Below are 16,781 nucleotides of genomic sequence, written 5' to 3' on the forward strand. Positions count from 1 at the left end.
AGAGATTGGTAGAGATTAATCCAGGGACGATTGCTGAATGTAGCAAACAAGATGGACATTTTTGGCAATTGTTCATTGCAGATTCTTTTTCAATTCAAGGGTTTTTAATGGGTTGTCAACCTGTTATTGCAATTGACTCAACTCATTTGAGTGGACCGTATAGGGGCTCCTTATTTTCTGCAACAGCTTATGATGCTGATGATGGCATGTTCCCAATTGCATTTGGTGTTGTAAGTTCAGAAAACTATGAGGATTGACTATGGTTTTTGCAGAAATTGAAGGGCATACTTCAAGATAAAGAGGTAGTCATAATATCATATAGGCATCAAGCAATCCTTCGTAGTGTTTCTCAACTTTTTGGAGTAGAAAATCATGCATATTGTTATCGTCATGTGAAAGAGAATTTTAGTAGCTATGTGACGAAACATAGTATGAAGGGAAAAAAAATGTAAAATGGATGCATTGTTGCTACTTGATAATGTTGCGTATGCTAGGTTGGATGATGATTATGTTGTAGCCATGGAAAAATTAAAGACATATAACAGTGACCTAGCGAAGTGGGTTGAAGAGAATAGTCCACAACATTGGGCAATGTCAAAGTTTGCCAAAAAACGATGGGATAACTCATTAGGTGTGTGCTGGAATAAATCTTTGGAAAGGTCTTAGTTTGAGCAAAGAACTATTTTTTCTATTGTGTTTTGTTGGTTGAAAGAAAAAAAAAAGATTTTGTTCCACCTTTTTGAAAATTCTTCAATCTTCCTTGTAGAAAAATGGATGGTAGGAAAAGATTAAGGGTTAGACTAAAGTTATCTTGGAATCTAGAAGATGAAGCTATAAAAGAATGTTAGTAAAATAACATTTCCTATGCCACCAATATTCAAAAACTAGATGTTACTAAGGCATCATCATCAATTTTGCCAAAAATAAATAACCCCATTTTATAAGGAACAAGATTTCATTTCTTTTGGTTTAGATTTGTTCTTTGTCCATCATCCATTACAAGGTTAACCAACTAGCAAGACAACCTATTTTTTCTTATTCAATCATGATCTGCAACTTTTTGGACATAATAAAAGCATGGAATATGACTCAAAAATGCAAAACATGTTGCCTAATGCCTTGTTTTACACATATATAGGATGAGAATTGAAAAACATATAATTCTAAAAATTGATAAATTTTTTTGAAGTAAACTACTAGTGATTTGAACATAATTTTTTCATAATAATTCTTCAAATCTAACTTCAAGAATTTAGATATATATATAAGCTAAAGGTAGAAGTGCAAATTGTGCTAAATAATGGATTCCCTTAATCTTACTATATTTGCGATTTGGGCGGGTTATTCATCAATTACTTATGCGATTCTTTTCTATGACCAAGTGGTTCACCTTTGGTTTTTTGAGGACTATACCTTAGGTACTACTTCAATAATCCTTAGGTATCACCTTAATCTACCTTAGGTACTACCTTAGTCAAAGTTGGGTTCTACCTATCCCAAGTCTCGAACCTTCAATCCCGGACATTACTTGTTATATTTTAAAATTTGTAGTTTATCATTACTAATACTTTGTATTTTTAAAATATGATATTATTTTAAATTGCACATGTTTTTTTTAGATGATGTTAAATATTATTTGACTATGTGGCTTATTTCTACAGGTGCAGTCTTATAAACTATGGATTGAAATGGAAAATATTGAGAAAGGGATTGTAGAAATCATTGCTCAGAATAATATAAAATGGCTTGTTATGGGAGCTGCAACAAATAAATATTATTCAAAGTATTAACCATCTATTACAAGTTGTTATTGTTGATTGCATTGATTTATTTGATATTGTTGTAGAATTACTCGAGGCTTCCACCCTAGGCATTTGGGATAAAAGTTTTGTTGAATTTAGTGGAATTTCTTGAAGCTTCTACAAGAATTATCCAATATTAGTGCACAAGTATTGTTGCTCTGTAGGAGGCCTCTTGATGTAGCCTAGTTGGTTATAAATTGCTATGAAGATTAACCCAATTTTAAGTCATCAAAAATCAGCTCAATGTGCAGATATCAAAATAGCTAAAACTTATACGAATTTAATTGAACTTGCATTTGCTTTCAAAAAATTTTAAAAATAAAAAAGTCACGTGAATGGACATACTCTTAACGTTATGTTTAGTTATTAAAAAATATATAAAAAAAAAATAATTTTTTTTTCATATCTAACTTCATCACAAAATATATATAAAAATAATTAAAATTAATTTTAAATTTATTTATTTTAAAAATTGTTTTGTATTTTTTATGTTTTGATTTTATGTAAATAAAGTTATGTATAGTTAAAATTAATAAAAAAATTATATATATTTAAATTATTTAATCTTTAAATAAAATAGTTTAATAATGAAAAGAGTTTGAAGTATAATTTAAAATAACTTTTTTTTTTATTTTTTATTTTCTTTTACTTTTTTGGTTTATTTTCCTTCAATTATTTTGAAAAACCATCAAAATAAATTAATAAAAATTCAACATTTATATAAAAATGAAGCAAAAATATTTTATTCGGAAATTAGATTTATTGAATTAAAAAAATTCTCCTATATAAAACCAAACAACCAAATCAAACCAATCAAGTGGATGTATCGGTAGATTTGGGTTGATGGGACTGGGAGATTTGCATTTTATATTTTATATTTTATATTTTCATGAAACCTCGGAAAAAAACAAAAAGGAAAAAGAGATGAAATATATGAAGTTGTAATTATTGTGAATGGGGCCATTGACCGTGGAAAGATCTGAGTCAATCACCTCGCCGCCTGTCACGCGGATAAATTTGACATTTCTCCGCCGCCTACCACGTGGAGAAATTATTTAGTAAGATAAGATATGAATAATAAAATTATAAATTATATTTTTATAAAAAAGACTTCTTTATATATATGAAATCTACATAAAATATTCATATATATATATATATATATATATATATATATATATATATATATATATATATATATATAAATAAATAATAATAACTTTTAATAATATTCTATTTAAAATAAATAATAAATAAAATTTAATTTTTTTTTAATATGTAAATGAGTCGACTTCAACATTTAATATGTCGATTGAAAGTCATATAATACAAATTTATTGTTCTTGTGGTCTTAATCAATTTGTACGGAGGAAATTCTCCCAATTTAATTTTATAGCAGAAGGGGCCTTCTGTACGTTTTTCTATTTTCTTTGAGTTGATTGTGACTAACAATTGGACAAGAGAACATTTCAATACTATGACTAAATATTAAGGCTTTGTTTGACCATTGTTTTGGATAATGGTTTTTTATTTTTTATAAATAAAAAAATAAGAAAAACATCGTGTTCCTCCCTAGGAAAGCTGGGGGCTCTCACTGTATTGGTTTTCTGGATTTTTTTTAAGGTAAGCGAGACAGCATTGAGAGTTCTTGCTTGGGCCTGGTTTTTTTTTTTCCTGCAAGGGCGGCTGTAAAAGGGTGTCATCCCCCTCTCCCTATTTTTTTTATTATAAATTTATATGTATGGAGAAAATTCTCCCAATTTAATTTTGTTGTTTGGATTTGAAGATTAGAGGATTGCTCATTATAGTTAAAGCATTTTCACTGAACCTCATGAATATTATGTCTTATTTTTGTATCTTTTGCTGTGTTTCTTTATTTTATAGGATAATTTAGTTTGTATTTTATTTGGTGTTTTTGAAAGTCTGAACAAAACACAACAAATTGATATGAAAGCTTGGCACGACATACACATCTTCCTCCTCCCCTTTGCTCTTTTCCCATATTTCCTTTCCATTTTTCCTCTGCCAGTCTCCCTTGATTTCTATGTTCTAGCTAGCATTTATCATATAGGCTACTGTGGGAGATATTTTTGACGACTTGACGATATGCACAATTCATTTCATTAAGGAAATAATAACCCTAATAAGGGAAGAATTGAAAGAGAAATGTGAAGTCTGAAGTCATTTTATTTAAATAATCATAACCTTATTTATTGAATTTTAATTATAATAATAATAATAAATATTGATATACTTATTTATGTGGATTTGCTTGTACAAAAGTCTACGTGAAAACAATGTTGAAAATTCCGGAGTACTTCCCCGAACCTCACCTGTTTCTCTTATGAAAATTCTTTAAGTACTTGGATGACTTCCCCTGTTTATTGCCTGTATGATTGATGCTTGATTGAGAGGGAGAATGGACAGGAAATTTGGGGAACAACATCTAATGAGAGAAAGAGAGAAAAGGTTGTACGAGGCATCTGTGGATGGAAGCGTGAATTCCTTGAAGCAGTTGATGAAGGAAGATCCACTCGCTCTAGCCCGAGCTTCAGTCACTTGCTTTGATGAGACTCCACTCCACATAGCCGCCATGCTTGGTCACCTAGACTTTGCAAAAGCACTTGCTTCTCACAAACCAGACATGGCCATGATCATGACCACGGCGATAGACTTGCAGGGGCGTTCACCTTTGCACTTGGCCTCTGCCAATGGCCATATTGAGATAGTTAACATATTGCTGTCATTGAATTCCAATATATGCCTCATCTGCGATGAGGATGGAAGAACACCCCTTCATCTGGCGGTGATGAAGGGCCACGTTGAGGTCACAAGGGAGTTGGTTAGGGCCCGACCAGAAGTCACTGGGCACAAATTGGATCACGGGGAGACCATTCTGCATTCTAGTGTGAGACATAATCGTTTAGGAGCTCTGAAGATGTTAGTTGAATCAGTAAGGGAGGCTGAGTTCATCAATGCCAGAGATGATTATGGCAACACTGTCTTGCATACTGCTACAACCTTGAAGCAGTTGGAGGTAAAATTTTCGTCAATTCTTTAGGCTCTTATATATACCAATTTGTGTAGTGAAGGTAACATCACCATATTCATTCTCAATCTAATTAACTAGACTACTATATATTGATCAATCTGTGCAGACTGTTAGGTATCTGCTCAATGGAAATATGGTGGAAGTCAATGCAGTGAATGAAAGCGGTTTGACAGCTTTAGATGTCATTGAACATATGCCAAGAGACTTGAAATCCACGGAAATCCGAGAGTCACTTTCAAAAGCTGGAGCTTTAAGAGCCAGAAATGTACCTGCCAATGGAGAACGTGAGATAGCTATGGTGATCGAGGAGTCTCGATTAGATTCCGTAGCACAACCTCTAGATGTTTCTAATAGAGTAAGAGATGACATGCTTTAAAATAGGAAAGGCAGGGTGTCCCAATCGGTGATGCCATTCTGATGAGCTGGTTTTGACACTGGAAAAGGCAAGTAGAGGTGATGATACCGGCCACTCATACACACCATCCTTAGTTTTGCCCTTCAAAAGCGTTGCTCCTGTGCGAAGATCCTTTACAAGAAAGGAAGATGGTAAGAATGTAATTGAAACATTGTTAGAGATACAGAATTTGGAAATTGAAATCAAATTTTTTTTCATGCTAGGAACACAGAGAACATTGGTTAAGGAAAATTGAGCATTGGAAGTGTGGAGAGAGAGGGAACCAGTGTGTGTTATGGGAAGTCCTGTGCCATCACCAATCATAATGTCGTCAGAGCCATTGTATGGTGCATGAATAGAAAGATTGCTCAAGTCGGAGGTGACGTGATGAGAAGCACCACTATCCAATAGCCATGTTGGGGTGTTGGAGGTATTAGCAGCAAAGTGAGCTTTTGGTTGCCAGGAGGAGTTTGGCATTGCTGTACTGGTGTTGGTGGATGTCTCAATTGGTATTAATCTGAAAGAGGGACAACGCTTAGCTGTATGTCCTTGAATTCTGCAGATTTGGCAGTAGCCAAGATAAGGCTTTGGAGAGCTGCGATCTGAACGCAAATTGTTAGCGCCGGTGGGTGTAGGGAATCGATTACCAAAGGTGGGCGACGGGCGCCAGCCCGTAGTGCTGTTGCCAGGATTGGAGGGTGGACGCCAGCCTGTGTTGTTTCCGAGGAAGAATTAGAGTATGGCAGGTGTCGGGACCCAGAGTAGGCACGATTGGCAGGATTAGCAGAGGCAGGGAAGTAGGATTGTTCAGTCTTTGTAGTGTTTTGAAGAGAAGCTTCAAAGTTGAGAAGCTTTTCATGGAGTTCATCAAAGGAGATTGGAGTATCTCTAGCTTGAACTGCCCGCACCAATTCTTTGTAGTCTTCACCAAGTCCCTCAAGAATTTTTTCTAAGAGATCTTCATCATCAACAGCTGCACCTAGGATGGCAAGTTCATCAACCCGAGCCTTGATGGTCTGAAGGAATTCAGAGACACCCATGGATCCCTTCGTGATTTGTTTTAATTGATTTTTCACCTGCTTGATTCTTCCACGTGATGGTTTGGCATATGTATTGGCCAATATTGTCCAGGCTTCCCTTGCTGTTTGTGCTCGAGCAATAAATGGAATGATGGAGGGGGACAGAGAACCAAGAATGGCATTGAGAAGGAGTTGATCCTGCCTGATCCAGAGTGTATGTGCTGGATTTGGTGTAGTGGTTCCTGGAAGAATTGTTGTTGGACAAGGATGTGATCCGTCAATGAATCCTAGAAGATCATACCCAATAAAGAGAGTCTGGAATTGTAGTTTCCAAGATACATAGTTGGTGGAGGTAAGCTTTAATGGAGTTTGAGCTGCAACATTGATGCTAATCAATGTGCTATGAGGGTCGTTTGTGTTATGAATGGTGGTGGTGGCCCTGGTAGTCATTAGAAGGGAAGGAAAAAATTAAGCTAATTGCTCTGATACCATAACAGAGTAAGAGATTGGAAATTCACATATTTTATTGAAGGAATTGATGCAATATATACAGCTAAAATCATAACAGATTTGCCTAGTCTTAAGCCTATATACATGGAAATATTAAGCTGGAAAAGAGAATATACAAAGAGATAAAGTTTGGTATAACAGATATAGAGAACAAGTCAATGGAGGATGTGGCTATCTGATAGTTTCTCCAAGAGTAGGATTATTCTCACGAGGCATCAGTAATAAGACAGATTCGGAAAACAAAGAAAATTGGTTGAAAGACAACCGTGATGCTTTGATGGTAACGGTAGGTGTGATTGCAGCCATGGCTTACCAATCTGGGCTTAATCCTCCTAGCGGTGTTTGGCAGGAAAACAACATAAAAGACGATGAGGGAAACATTATTTATAAATCAGCAGGGACTTCCATAATGGCCGTTAATTATCCAGATGGGTATCCTAAATTCATGGCGTACAACACTTTCTCCTTGGTTGCTTCTTTAAGCATAGTATTGCTGCTTATAAGTGGATTACCTATGAAGAAAAGTATTTTCATGTGGCTTCTCATGGTTGCCATGTGGGTCACAATCACATTCATGACACTCACCTACTTGATTTCAGTGAGGGCCGTTTCTCCGGATCATGAGCACCCTTACATCAATAGAGTAGTTGGGAATTCGTTGTCGGTATGGTTGGGTGTGATTGGCTTTGTTTTATTGGTTCATACTATCCGCTTCCTCATGTGGTGTGTAAGGGAAGTTCAGTTTAGAAAGAAGCCGATATCCATCAAGTCTTGCTTGAGGGATTGGGTGAGCAATTTGTTGAGTTGTAAATAAGAAGCCAACCATCATGACAGGCAGCTGTGCTTACTGTTCTATTATACGTACAAAAGGTCTCATCTGTTGTTTATTCCTTTCCTTCTTACTAGTATGGTGTTGGGAGGTCCCATCTCCACTAATATTGCAATGTGTAATTTCTTTGTAATTAAGGAATTTAGCCAATGTGAGTATTTTTGAAAATAATGCCATAGAATCTTTTTTGGGTTTAATGAACAGTTTTGCCTCCTACTTTATGCTTTTATCCACAATATTCCTATCAACTTTAGGATTTAGAATATACAATTTTTACAATGCGTTTAGTAATGATTTTATAAGACGTTTATAAGATTTTTAACACTTGAATTATATAATTTTTTTAAACATTTAAAAAGTTAGAAACACTTTATAAAATCACTATCAAACGAACTTTTAATATCATTATCAATGTTATAATCACTTCATATCTTATAGTCGTATTCTTTGAGATAAATGCATACCAATACCTATATGCTGACTATTTCATTTAATTTGGTGGTTAGGAGCTTAGGATCTAGTCATAAGAATATATTACCTAATTCTAAAATTTGATACTTAAAATTGTTCGTTAAAATTAATTTAATTTTTTAAATAATGAAATTGATATCCTTAAACTTACAAATTTTAAGTTTATCAAAGAGAAACAAGAGAAGAAAGAAACAGACTTTTAACATAGAAGATATTTAAACTTTAGAAAAAAAATTATTTATTTTAATTTTAAGTTACAATATTAATTATTTTATAAAATATGTTTAATCTATTTAATAACTTAAATTAAATTATTAGATTATATTAAACCATTAAATTAATTTGTCAACACCATCTATGATTTAGGAATTTCTTGTAGGGAATTAAACCGAATTCCCAACCCGTGAGAAACAAAAATTAGAGGAAAAACACACGCCAAAGAAAAACAATCACACGCACAAGACAGTATTTACGTGGTTCGGCAATTTGCCTATGTCCACGGAGTTGCAGGGATATCACTATTATCAGGGAAGAATACAGAGTACAACCTGGAGGCTACAATATTCTCTATATATATATAGCACGGCAACCCTACTATACTAAAAAACCCTAATTACAAAAGGTGGTTCCACAATGGGTTAAACGGGCCCAACAGGCCTCAATAAATCTCCCATTAAAAAGCCATGCAATATTATTCGGGTCGGGTCGTCAAATCGGATCAAACAAAACTAGGCTCCACAAAGCCCAACAAATCTCCCACTTGGAGACTAGTCCAATCACCAACATCAAACCGCTATCCTCCAAGAAACAATCCCTCATCCCTACAACTCATCCTCCTGTCCTCAAGCTAGAAGACCAATTGAAGCTGTACACAGCTTCAACTTCTCAATAGTGACACCCTTAGTCAACATGTCTGCAGGGTTATTAGATCCACAAATCTTCTCAAGTATTACCAGTTTATCCTCAACAAGATAACGGATAAAGTGGTATTTTGTTTGTATATGTTTCGACTTTGAATGAAAAGCCGAATTTTTGGCAAGAAAAATTGCACTCTGACTGTCACTGTGTAGAATGCCCATCTCCTGCTTCTTACCCAATTCATCTAAGAAACCATGTAGCCAAATCATCTCCTTTCCAGCTTCAGTTGCTGCAACATACTCAGCTTCTGTAGTAGACAACGTAACAATCTTCTGTAGATTTGAAGTCCATGATATAGCTGTACCACCTAGAGTAAAAACAAACCCAGTAGTACTCTTTCTACTATCAATATCACCAGCAAAATCAGCATCTACATAACCCTGCAGTTTCAAACTTGCACCTGTGAAGCAAAGACATGTATCTAATGAACCATTCAGATATCTTAAAATCCACTTGACTGCCTCCCAATGCTGCTTTCCAGGCCTACTCATGAATCTGCTCACAACTCCCACTGCATGTGCAATGTCTGGCCTTGTACACACCATAGCATACATCAAGCTGCCAATAGCTGAGGCATAGGGCACCTTGCTCATATGGTCCCTTTCTTCTTCTGTCTTCGGTGATTGTTCTTTGCTTAGTTTGAAATAACTACCCAAGGGTGTGCTCACTGGTTTAGCTTCATTCATGTTGAACCTGCTGAGAACTTTCTTCACATACTCTGACTGTGAAAGTTTCAATGTACCATTAGCCTTGTCTCTAATGATTCTCATACCAAGGATTTGCTTTGCAGCTCCCAAATCCTTCATTGCAAACTGTTTGGACAATTGCTTCTTCAGATTATTAATCTTCTCAATGTCAGACCCTGCAATAAGCATATCATCCACATACAACAGTAATATGATGTAAGAATTGTCAAAGGACTTAACATAGCAACAATGATCAGCTTCACATCTCTTGAACCCAATTCTATGCATAAAATTGTCAAACTTCTTGTACCACTGTCTAGGAGCTTGTTTAAGGCCATACAAGCTCTTTCTCAGTTTGCAGACTAGATTCTCTTGTCCCTGAACAATGAACCCTTCTGGCTGAATCATGTAAAGGTCTTCCTCCAAGTCACCATGAAGGAATGCTGTCTTCACATCTAACTACTCAAGATGTAAGTTTTCTACAGCCACCATTCCAAGTACAAGTCTAATTGTTGACATCTTCACAACTGGAGAAAATATCTCTGTGTAGTCAATGCCCTCCTTCTGTTGGAACCCTTTAACCACTAATCTGGCCTTGTAACGTTTGCTACCATCATGCTCATTCTTTATTCTGTATACCCACTTGTTGTGCAAAGCCTTCTTTCCTACTGGCAATTCAATCAGTTCCCATGTCTGATTCCCCAGCAGGGAATCCATCTCATCCTTCATGGCTAACTCCCACTTGCTTGAATTCTCATCTTGCAAGGCTTCATTATAACACTCTGGCTCACCACCATCAGTCAACAGGAGATAATTTAAAACAGGTGAATAACGCTGTGGAGGTCTAATGTTCCTGGAAGATCTGCGAACTTCAGCTACAGGTGTACTCAAATCTACCTGTGAATTTACATTCTCCTTATCTTCTTCACCCCCTTTTTGGACAGTACTTTCAGTCAATTCATCTAAGTTGACAAACTCAGATTTCTTTTGATCTATCTCTGTAACATCTGACGTTACAGTTGACCTGTCCTTGTACATAACCTGTTCATTAAATATCACATTTCTACTTCTGATGATTTTCCTGTTTTGTTCATCCCAAAACCTATAGCCAAATTTCTTATCACCATAGCCAATGAAAAAACATATTTTTGACTTTGCATCAAGTTTACTACGAGCATCAGAATCAATATGAACATAAGAAACACAACCAAAAACTTTTAAATGTGAAAACTTCACCTCTTTACCGCTCCAAACCTCCTCAGGAAGTCTGAACTCCATGGGAACTGATGGTCCTCGGTTTATCAGGTAAGCTGCAGTGCTAACAGCATCAGCCCAAAAAGTTTTTGGTAGTCCAGCATGCAACCTCATACTTCTAGCATGCTCATTGAGAGTTCTATTCATGCGCTCAGCCACACCATTCTGCTGTGGTGTCCCAGGAATGGTCTTCTCCATCCTAATTCCTTGTGCAGCACAATACTCACTGAATCCTCCATCTATGTACTCTCCTCCATTATCTGACCTCAAACATTTTACTTTCAAACCTGTTTCTGTCTCAACCATGGCCTTCCACTTCTTAAAAGTTACAAATACATCAGATTTATTTTTCAGAAAATAAACCCATACCTTTCTACTTGAGTCATCAATAAAGGTGATGTAGTACCTTGAACCTCCTAGGGATGCAACCGGAGAAGGCCCCCACAAATCAGTGTGTACTAGTTCCAATTTTTCAGCCTTCGGTGTCCTGCCAATTTTCAAGAAGCTCACCTTTTTTTGCTTTCCTAAGATGCAACTTTCACACATGTCAAAATCAATGGACTTCAATTCTGGTAGTTTTCCTTTTGACAGCAACATCTTCATCCCTTTCTCACTCATGTGACCAAGTCTGCGGTGCCATAGGCTTGTATCAGTACTTGCATCAGCAACTGCAATTGTGTCTCTTGGACATGAGGTCATATACAGAGTGCCAGTCTTCTTTCCACGAGCCAATACCCTAGCTCCCTTTGTAACCTTCCAAGTACCACCAACAAATAGTATTGCATGTCCTTCATCATCAAGTTGTCCAACAGAAATCAGATTCCTCCTCAGGTCAGGAATATGTCGAACCTTCTCCAGTAACCAAACAGACCCATTAGGCAACGATATCCGGACATCTCCCAGACCCACAACATCCAAGGCTGAACCATCAGCCAAATATACCTTACCAAAATCACCTGCAACATAATTCTGTATGATTTCTCGGTGTGGAGTGGTATGAAACGAAGCTCCTGAATCCAAAACCCAATCATCAAGTGGGTTGTCTACTGCAAGAAGTAATGCATCCTGTACCTCTTCTGTTACAGCATTAGCAGAATCATCTTCATTCTTCTTCTTAGGGCTTTTGCATTGCCTTTTAAAGTGACCTGTTTTCCCACAATTCCAGCATTGTACTTGTTGGCCTGATCTAGATTTGCTTCTGTTCCGATTAGAATTTCTGGAATTTGATCTACCTTGATTTGAATTTCCGTTATTACCTCTACCTCTTGTCTCAAGGTTTAGGGCAGAACCAGATCCTGAGGTTTCACCTGCATCTCTTCGGCGAATCTCCTCAGCCAGAATTAAATCTCGTATATCATTGTACTTGAGTTTTTCCTTTCCCGTAGAATTGCTTACTGCCATCCTCATTGCCTCCCAACTGTTTGGCAAAGAAGCCAAGACGATCAGAGCACGAATCTCAGTCTCCAATTACTGTAAGTTGTTAAAAAGATTATTTATTTATTCTTTGCTACAAAGTAGTCCATAACATTATTGTTTATATGGAATATTGAATGAGTTTTGAGATAGTAATTAACATGTTAGAGATTTCTAACTGGATTCATTTTAATGGAATCAAAATAATCTTAATCTGCATGGGAGAAATATTTTCGGGTAAAGTGTATGAAGATTTTTTCTTAAATAAGTCAAAAAGCGATTTAAATATTTTATAACAACATAAAATAATATGTTAATTTTGATTTTGAAAGATAATATTTTAAATAATTGTGGAGGATAATTTTGTAGATGAAAATATTAAATTTTTTCAAAAAAGAATAATTTTAATCCGCTTAATAAAAAAAATGATAATTTTATTATTTCAATATGTAAATTTATTTAAATAAAAAATAGAAAAGAAATTAATTTTTCTAATGAATCACTTATTAAGGTAAAGTAATTTTGCTGTAAAAACTTATTGGATGTATAATTTAAAAAAGGGAGGATAAATATTTTGAATTAATTGATTAAAAGGAATAAAATAATTCCTATATTTATGATATTATGTTTTTTTACTTTGGAAGAGTAACTTATAATTAACATAAATCTTCTTAAATATTTCAAGTATTTATAATATATTTTAAAATAATGAGTTGTTTTTATGAAAATATTTTTGTTAAAATGAGGTAAAAAAGAAAAAAGCAAAAAGAAGAAGACATTTTTGTTAAAAACCGGCCAAAAAAGGGAGAATGGATTAGATTTCCAAAATGGGTTTCAATGTAATATTAGTTAGTTAAAATAGTTGAATGTGGAAATCTTTGAGTCAATCACGCTATGGGAAAATGCCGCCTTTCAAGTCACTCGTTTGTTTCTGTGGAAGCACGTCACTATCTATAGCATGTAGTCATCAACGCCGGCTTTGTTGTGGACCTGTGGTTGGTGGGTTTACTTGTACAGAAGTCTAGGTGAAAAGAATGTTGAAAATCCTCAAGTACTTCCGCCGACTTCACCAGTTTCTCTTATGAAAATTCTTGAAGTACTTGGATGACTTCATCTGTTCCCCCTACGAATGATTGCCTATATGATTGATACTAGAATGAGAGGGAGGATGGAAAGGTGAGACAGGAAATTTGAGCAACAATGTCTAATGAGAAAAAAAAGGGAAAGTTGTGTTTATAACCTTATATAAAAAATATATAGATTTCAAAACCCATATAACTAAATATGGGTTTTACCTGTTAATAACAAAAATATTATTGATTTCATGCATTATTTACTATTTATATTCCTATTTTTGAAATTACTTTTTTTTTTCTCCTCCCTCCCACCGCCCCCCGCCCCCCCCCCCACCCCCCCCCCACCCATTGTTTTCCGGAAAATTCTGCTGTCGGCCCCCCTTCGTTTTCCGGGAAAATTCTGCCCCCCATTCGTTTCCCCGAGAAAATTCATCCTTGTGATTTCTGAGAAAATTCATGCAAAACTCCCAACGAAAACCAAAAAAATTACTTTTTTTTTTTTTTGCTCCCCGTGTCTTCTGGATTTGCCCACCCCCCTTCCCTCCATTCGTTTCTGAAAAAATTCATCCTCGTTTGATTTCCGAGAAAATCCACCCTCAAGGAAAACCAAAAAAATTGCTTTTTCTTTTGCTCCCTATGTTTTTCGAATCTACCGTCGCCGCCCCCCTTCCCCCCTTCGTTTTCCGGGAAAATTCATCTTTGTTTGATTTCCGAGAAAATTCATGAAAAACCCCAAGGAAAACAAAAAAAATTGATTTTTTCTGCCCCCAATCGTTTTCCGTTTGATTTATGAGAAAATCCATGCAAAACCTCAAGAAAAACAAAAAAAATTGCTTTTTTTTCTGCCCCATTCGTTTTCCGTTTGATTTCCGAGAAAATTCATACAAAACTCCAAGGAAAACAAAAAAAAAATTTGCTTTTTTTTCGGCCCCCCATTTCGTTTTCCGGGAAAATTCGCCCTCGTTTGATTTCCGAGAAAATCCATGCAAAACCCCCAACTCGGAAATCAAATGAGGATGGAAACGGGGAGAGGGGGGGTTGAGCTGCAGAGGAGGGGGAGACATGGGGGAGAAAAAAAAAATGGTAATTTCGGAAATAGGAATATGAAAAATAAATAGTGTATGAAAGCAATAATATTTTTGTTATTAACATGTAAAACCCATATTTCAATTATATGGGTTTCCAAATCTAATATTTTTTATATAAGGGCTTATAAACACAACGAGAAAAAATGAGGAAGTTTATAATCAGTACTGTACGGCGAAGAGAGAGAAGGTTGTACGAGGCATCAGCGAATGGAAGCGTGAATTCCTTGAAGCAGTTGATGGCAGAAGATCCACTCGCACTAGCCCGAGCTTCAGTCACTTGCTTTGATGAGACTCCACTCCACATAGCTGCCATGCTTGGTCACCTAGACTTTGCAAAAGCGCTTGTTACTCACAAACCAGACATGGCTATGGCGATAGACTTGCAGGGTCGTTCACCTTTGCACTTGGCCTCTGCCAATGTCTATATTGAGATAGTTAACATGTTATGTCATTGAATTCCAATGCATGTCTCATCTGTGATGAGGATGGAAGAACACCCCTTCATCTGGCGGTGATGAAGGGCCACGTTGAGGTCACAAGGGAGCTGGTTAGGGCCCGACCAGAAGCCACTGGGCACAAATTGGATCACGGGGAGACCATTCTGCATTCGGCTGTGAGACATAATCGTTTAGGAGCTCTGAAGCGGTTAGTTGAATCAGTAAGGGAGGCTGAGTTTATCAATGCCAGAGATGATTATGGCAACACTGTTTTGCACACTGCTACAACCTTGAAGCTGTTGGAGGTAAAATTTTCGTCAATTCTTTAGGCTCTTACCTATACCAATTTGTATAGTGAAGGTAACATCGCCATATTAATTTCTCAGTCTAATTAACTAGACCACTATTGATCAATCTGTACAGACTGTTAGGTATCTGCTCAATGGAAGTATGGTGGAAGTAAATGCAGTGAATGAAAGCGGTTTGACAACTTTAGATATCATTGAACATATGCCAAGAGACTTGAAATCCATGGAAATCCGAGAATCACTATCAAAAGTTGGAGCTTTAAGAGACAGGAATGTACCTGCCAATGGAGAATGTGAGACAGCTATGGTGATCGAGGAGTCTCGATTAGATTCCGTAGCACAACCTCTGGACGTTTCTCCAAGAGTATCAATTCCATGAGCAATCTCACGAGGCATCAGTATTAAGAAACGTTTGGAAAATCAAGAAAATTGGTTGAAAAACAAACGTGAAGCTTTGATGATAACGGCAGGTGTGATTGCAGCCATGGCATCTCAAGCTGGGCTTAATCCTCCCGGCGGCATTTGGCAGGATGACAAGTCTGGTCACGTTGCCGGAACATCAATAATGGGTGATTATTATCCAGCTGGGTACCGTGAATTCTGGATATACGACACCGTAGCCTTTGTTATTTCTGTAAGCACAATTTTTTTGCTTATATCTAATGGTGACCGTGTGGGACATAATAACATGCATGGCGCTCGCCTACTTGATTTCACTGTCGGCCGTTTCACCACATCATGAGGTGAATGTCATTGCTCATGTAATTTCCATTTCAGTTTTCATATGGTTGGGTCTGATTGGGATTGTTTTCTTGGTGCACTTTTTAATAGATTTTTTAAAGGTTATCAGGAGAAATGGGTCAAAAAAAAAACTCACAAAATTGCGAAAATGGATCTCTTATTAATTTTGTTAAAATTTGATCACTTTGGACAACTTTGTGTTAGAAATTTACATGCTATATTCGATTCCAATATGCTTGCAACATGAATCAAAACCGAAAAGACTAAGAATAGTCTACTTACCTCCAGCCATTGTAGTTGGTTTCAAAAACCCAGATTTCCAAACTCTGATCTCTCCTTTTTTAGATGGTGTTTTTTCTGAAGATAATAGCAGAGTGAGTTCGGGACCATTTTCTGAAAAAATTTATAACAGTGGCTTCCATCAAACCACGTTGCCTCTTGCCACCATGTTGAGCAGTTGGTGGAACGTGCTCCTTAATCGTAGCGGAAGTGAGATGGTGGAAGACGTGGTCAAAGTGTTGGACCATATCATGAAGTGAGAACGTGTGAACTCACACGTGTATTCAGCTTACACTTTGCTCCTCTATTTTATTTCCCTCAAAAAACATCTTTTTTTTTCCTCCCATTTCTTTTTATCTTCTATAATCTCTCAAGATCCATTTATATCTCTAACTTTCCCGAGAAATCCAACTTTTTTTTATTATTTATTTATTTATTTTTTTATCATCTACCTTTTAACAGACTCCCATTTCTTCTTAATTAATGATATTTTGGGAAGACCTC

The 16,781-nt window shown here is 36.2% G+C and overlaps 2 protein-coding genes across 2 annotated transcripts; both read left to right on the top strand.

Moving 5' to 3' along the window:
* Positions 1 to 4,059: 4,059 nt before the first annotated feature.
* Positions 4,060 to 5,230, top strand: LOC100252554 (ankyrin repeat-containing protein ITN1). Its single transcript, XM_010657847.3, has 2 exons — positions 4,060 to 4,839; positions 4,961 to 5,230. Exons 1-2 carry the CDS (start codon positions 4,222 to 4,224, stop codon positions 5,228 to 5,230), a joined length of 888 nt encoding a protein of 295 aa, XP_010656149.3. The 5' UTR covers positions 4,060 to 4,221.
* A 9,425-nt stretch (positions 5,231 to 14,655) lies between these two features.
* On the top strand, positions 14,656 to 15,636 carry LOC100854060 (ankyrin repeat-containing protein BDA1-like). Its single transcript, XM_019222899.1, has 3 exons — positions 14,656 to 14,931; positions 14,997 to 15,254; positions 15,373 to 15,636. The coding sequence occupies exons 1-3, from the start codon at positions 14,656 to 14,658 to the stop codon at positions 15,634 to 15,636; spliced, it is 798 nt and encodes a 265-aa protein (XP_019078444.1).
* Positions 15,637 to 16,781: the final 1,145 nt, after the last annotated feature.

This window comes from Vitis vinifera, chromosome 11 (assembly GCF_030704535.1).
Source record: "Vitis vinifera cultivar Pinot Noir 40024 chromosome 11, ASM3070453v1".
Taxonomy (NCBI): domain Eukaryota; kingdom Viridiplantae; phylum Streptophyta; class Magnoliopsida; order Vitales; family Vitaceae; genus Vitis; species Vitis vinifera.

Excerpts from the sequence above, each read along its gene's own strand:
- LOC100252554 (XM_010657847.3), top strand. The coding sequence starts at position 4,222 with ATGGACAGGAAATTTGGGGAACAACATCTAATGAGAGAAAGAGAGAAA. Across the intron at positions 4,840-4,960 it reads CAACCTTGAAGCAGTTGGAG|ACTGTTAGGTATCTGCTCAA; the intron begins GTAAAATTTTCG and ends CAATCTGTGCAG.
- LOC100854060 (XM_019222899.1), top strand. The coding sequence starts at position 14,656 with ATGAGGAAGTTTATAATCAGTACTGTACGGCGAAGAGAGAGAAGGTTG. Across the intron at positions 14,932-14,996 it reads TGCACTTGGCCTCTGCCAAT|GATGGAAGAACACCCCTTCA; the intron begins GTCTATATTGAG and ends ATCTGTGATGAG. Across the intron at positions 15,255-15,372 it reads CAACCTTGAAGCTGTTGGAG|ACTGTTAGGTATCTGCTCAA; the intron begins GTAAAATTTTCG and ends CAATCTGTACAG.